This window comes from Cavia porcellus, unplaced genomic scaffold (genome assembly GCF_034190915.1).
Source record: "Cavia porcellus strain 051 isolate PalLab524CR breed Dunkin Hartley unplaced genomic scaffold, mCavPor4.1 scaffold_17, whole genome shotgun sequence".
In the NCBI taxonomy this organism is placed as follows: Eukaryota; Metazoa; Chordata; class Mammalia; order Rodentia; family Caviidae; genus Cavia; species Cavia porcellus.
This window is the reverse complement of record NW_026947500.1, coordinates 55,247,133-55,252,436: the sequence shown is the minus strand read 5'-3', so window position 1 is coordinate 55,252,436 and position 5,304 is coordinate 55,247,133. Positions and strand designations below refer to the sequence as shown.

Below are 5,304 nucleotides of genomic sequence, written 5' to 3'. Positions count from 1 at the left end.
AAATTCTTTAAAATACTAGGAGAAAATTTTAAAAAATTTTCTTACAGACACATAGATTTCAAATTGTGTTTTGTGTGTTAAAATATGAAATTAAATCAAAGACACATTTTTATCTGCAAAACAGTAGGGAAAGCATTTGAGGGGGGAAAAAGTGAAGATCAAGAAGGATTTAGTGGATAAAACTTTGTCCAATATTCCAAAATGAGCAAAGGAAAATGTGAAAACCCAGAGTAATGTGCGGATAGTTTTGTGGGATCCTCGTAAAGGACATATAGTTATGCTGCCATTTGTCCTTGAGGCACTTTACGCTGTGGATGAGATACAGCTGACAGAGTGCTGGTGCTGCACCAGAGCATACCAGGAACCAAAGGCTAATGATGGAAAAGCCTGTGAGTGAGGATCTGGTGAGCCTTGGGTGTCACACTGTAGCTCCTGCCTTCCCATTGTCCACCAGACATGTGCAGAAGTCAGGAGCCACATTCACCTGTTTGCAGTGTGGCTTCAACACTAAATGTGAATGGAAGCACACAACCATACCGGTTAGGTGCATGTAGATCTAGAAACTGATGGATACTTCTGAGTCCCAATTCTTGCAACAAATGGCTCTGGGGCACATTAGTAACTCCGCCTACTCCAGCCTCTCTCATGCCCTGATGATGAGGGATCCTCCCTCAAAAATTCTCATTTTTGTTTGAAATGGAATTAGACATATGACACTCATAGGAGGGTCCCTGAACCATATTAAGAGTTTAAAAAGGAGGCTACAGCAGGGTTAGATTATTATGTACTAGGTGTACCAAGCATACTGCAACGTCCAAAGCTTGATCAGCATTTTCTATTCTACAAATCATAAATTTCTACTTTGAAGAGGAGCAGGAATGCAAAAGACAGATCTCTAGTAAAACTCTTAATTTATCTCATCCTCAAATTCAACCCCCATAACACTGGCAGAGTTTTCATTTTAGTTTAAAGTTTTCCTCATGTCAGTAGATGCATGTTTTTTGTACTCAATATCTACCACAAATTCAAAGGAAAATCATCCTGTTTTCAATTGAGAGAATATTTTCTTAGACTTTTTAAAGTTAATATAATTAAAATTAAAGTAATTCTTTGAAACAAAATTTTCCTAATAAAATTCCATCTTTTCTGGTAATCCTACAGAGAGTTGACCAGCTAACCTATAAATCTGCATGTAAGCTGTGTCTCCTCAGTCTTGTTAAAGCCTTTGTTTTCTTCAGTCTGTGATTTTCTTAGTAAGATAAGCTTTCCTAATTACAGGACTGCATGGTGACTGGTTGGTGTTAAAACAGTAAGATGATTGCCTATGTCCTGCTTTATTGGGGACTGTGTCTATCAAACCTCAGTGAACAAAGACAAGTGTCCACACTCAGAGGTACTCTATCAGCTTCCTCACAAGGCCCTGACTCACTGAGTTACCTGACCCTGGAGAGGATTTGCCCCTGGGCCAAAACTCCAAGACAGACTAAAATGGAGTGATGCAATCACAAGCACTTCCTGATTGCGACTATTCAATTGTGTGTATACAGATCAAATACACACACACACACACACACACACACACACACACACACATTCCCCTCAGAGGTGAACAGGGATGCTATCAGTTTCATGGATTGAATACAAAAATAGAAAAAAAATGCCTGAGTTTATTAAATAAATTTTAATCCCAGCCAAAATTTTAATTTTGGCTATTTTTTAATTGACTTGCTCATGGTATTTTGTCATAGTAGCCTGATTGCACTAGCCTAACCAGAGAAATGAACAGCAACTTAATCTTCCCCTCCAAGAGCAGGCCTAAGAAAAGGATGTTCAGATGGAGATATAAAGATGAATAACTTGTTTGTCAAACAAAATGTAGAGATTTTTAAGAAATATTGAAAATAACTCTACCTATAGTCACTTGTATGTGATATTTCAAACTTCTTAGGATATTTGGCTTGCTTTTTGCAAAAGCTGCTTTACAATTAATAAACTATTGATATTTTGAAATCAATTCTTTGAAAACATCTGGGTTGAATTCATGTGAGATTAAAATGTGAGAGTACTCATTCACAAGAACTAAGAGTTCTAAGAACACTGAAAAATAATCAAAAGTGATTTATGGAAAGTGGGGCAAATAGAAAAGGAAATTCTACAAGTAATGAGTTTTGTGTCACAAAACGATGCATTTCAAAAGGAATTTTTTCAATGCCACTGTAACATCTTTGTTTCTTAAACAGTAAATCATGGGATTAAACATAGGTGTAACAATGGTATAGAAAAGAGAAAGGAATTTGTCTCTTTCTGCTGCATGACTAGACTTTGGTCTCAAATATGTAATTGTGCCTGATCCAAAGAACAAAGCAACAACCATAAGGTGCGAAGAACAGGTGGAGAAGGCTTTGGCCCTCCCAGTGGTTGAGTGCAGCTTCAGGATGGCTGAGATGATTTTCACATAGGATCCAAGGATCAGCATAAAAGGAATTGTGACAACCAGAAGAGCAATGACATAAATCATCATCTCAATCAAAAAAGTGTTTCCACAGAGGAGGGTTAAGACTGGAGGAATGTCACAGAAAAAGTGGTCCAGCCAATTGCGTCCACAGAAGGGGAGAGAGAAGACTGAATAGGTGAAGCCAATATGCACTGGAATCCCACTCACCCAACAGCCACCGGCCAGCTGGATGCATAGCTTCTTGTTCATGAGGAGAGGGTAGAGCAATGGTTTGCAAATGGCCACATACCTGTCGTAAGCCATGACTGTCAACATAAAGCACTCAGTGACCCCTAGGACCAGAAAGACATACATCTGGATAGCACAGGCCAGAAAAGAAATACTTCTATTCTGTCTGTAGAGATCTGCTAACAGTCTGGGGATAGTGACTGACACATAGCATATTTCCAAAAAGGAAAAATTGCCAAGGAAAAAATACATGGGCATCTGAAGAGAAGGGTCAATCTTGGTTATGACAAGAATGAGGCTATTCCCCACTAGAATGACCGCATACATTACCAGAAACAGCCCAAAGAGAAATCCTTGCAGATTGGGAAAATCAGAAAAACCAATTAAGATGAATTCCACCAGGATAGTTTGATTTCTTTGTGAAGTATTTTGGTCTGTTGATCCCATCTATGAAGGAAATGAATTCAAAGATGTGAAATCCTTCAACCCACTAGGGTCAGCTGCAAAATAGGAAACTTTGGTGATATTGGATGCAACAACACAGGATAGAGATCCAGTTTTGTTTGTGTTGTTTTATATTCTACTAATGTCTTTCAAGTGTAATGCCCTAACTCTCCAAATGTTAACAAGAGTGCAATCTTAAAATCCATTCCTCCTGCTCATCATGAAGAATAAAAGTATGTGATACTGGAACACAGCAAAACGGAAACAGAGTAAAACATGACAGGGAATCTTCACTGAGGGTAAGAACTGGCCCACCAGTGTTTGACATTATTTAGTGAGAAATGTGTCTCTATTCTGATTAATATCATCTCTAATGTTTTTTATTTGTATTTCTTTCTCTGAAAAACTTTCGCAGTTACAATTTGTTTTTGTGTCTTTTGCTTTCACTTTTGTTTTTATGTTTTCCTGGTGAACTGTATCTCAGATAATTGAAGAGCAGGCAGTCAGGCAGTAATAATTCACCTCCCTGAATAAGGCCGGCCAGCCTGGGTATTGCAAACCCAGGCTCCTGTGTTCCTGGCAAGAACCTTAGATGCTCTTCAATTGAACTTAATCACTCAATTTTTATTATGATTATGATTTTTAGGCCTTAGAAGTATCATTAGGAAAGTTTAGGGGTATTTGATAGTAATCAGATCATGACAACAAAAATTGTGAAAGAAAATCTTACCATATGGCTCACCCCTGATACCAGCCAATATGTGAAAATTTCCTTTTCGTATCTGTGTTCCAATTATATATGAGTGTCTGAATATGGGGAATGTACCTTTGTAGCATCTATACAGTGTAGAGTACATGCAATATGTGCTCATGTTTTAAATATTTGCTTCTTAATAGCCATTAGATATTACTGTGCTAAGTGCACTGCAGACTGAGCCTAACACTGTTCCTTTAGGAATCAGTTTTCCTAGAAAAATGATTTGTATCTCTTTCACTCTACTGGAACCTATCAGTTTTCCTTTTTTTTTTCAATTTCCACTTCACCTGTTACTTTTCACAGATTACCATAGTCTCCAAAATTCCCTTCTCAGGAAGTTTATATTCTCACACTAATTTCCTAGATTCCAAGTGCGTTTTCTCTCAGTCTCCTTTCTCAGGAAGGAAAAGTGAAACATTGTGTGTGTGTGTTTGTGTGTGTATGTGAATGCATGTGTATATCTTAGTTCAGATAGTTAAGCTAATTAGATAGCTAGTTTCTCTTAGTTCATTGAAAAGACTTCTGCTAATATTTCTGGATATTGTTTCATGCCTACACCTTATATTCTGTGTAACTGTTATGATGATAACAGTGCACTTTGTATGATGAAACTCTTACTTCATTTTTATTCTCTATAAAATAAAAAAATACTTTGTCATTCCTATTTTCAATTTTTTTCCTTTTTATTTCTTTCTCTTTCATTATGTCTTTCTTTTTACTTCCTGATTTATATTTTGGTAATTATTTTTCAGCTTGATATCTTCTCAAAGCTGTTGAAATTGTACATCATCTTCACATTTTTTGTCCTTAAGTCATACCTTTGCCAACTGATCTGAAACAGAAATGTAACTGAATTTTCAATTATCAAGCTATGTTTGATGGAATATTTAAGACAGCAAAGCAGCATCTATGTTTCTAGTTGTCTATGTAATACATAATGTGTTTAGTATAAGGATAATATAAATAAACCACATGGACCCAATTTCATTCTTCATGGAGCTTATGTACTAGCAGTAAAATGAAGCACTCTTTAGGTCTTACTTTAGATGTGCAAAGTCTACACAGAAAAATATATGGTGTCATTGGAGTGTTACATACTGTTCAACGAAGTCACAGATGAACTGAAACCATGTCAGATTAGGGCAAGACAGAATCATTTAGTTATTTTCTCTTTTAGGAAACAATGCTAGAATATTTTTCAAGAGGGGAAAAAGATATATTCCCATCAGTTTTCTATACCAACAAAAAGTCAGATGCTGTCACAGGTAAATATTTCTCAATGAGTAATGGCAGAAATATAATTCCCACACTGATCTCAGCAATTGTTTATAAGTTTTTCTGGATTCAAATACTCATGATCCAAGAACATGACACTGCCTGACTCCCAAGTGGAAGTTATGTAGATTAGCGTAAGACATTC

The 5,304-nt window shown here is 36.6% G+C and overlaps 1 protein-coding gene across 1 annotated transcript; it reads right to left on the bottom strand.

Annotated features, from left to right (window-relative positions):
• Positions 1-2,173: 2,173 nt before the first annotated feature.
• Positions 2,174-3,130, bottom strand: LOC100721221 (olfactory receptor 10AG1-like). The gene has a single exon (XM_003465940.1). It carries the CDS (start codon positions 3,128-3,130, stop codon positions 2,174-2,176), a length of 957 nt encoding a protein of 318 aa, XP_003465988.1.
• Between the last annotated feature and the right edge of the window lie 2,174 nt (positions 3,131-5,304).

Coding starts and splice junctions, on each gene's coding strand:
- LOC100721221 (XM_003465940.1), bottom strand. CDS start 3,130: ATGGGATCAACAGACCAAAATACTTCACAAAGAAATCAAACTATCCTG.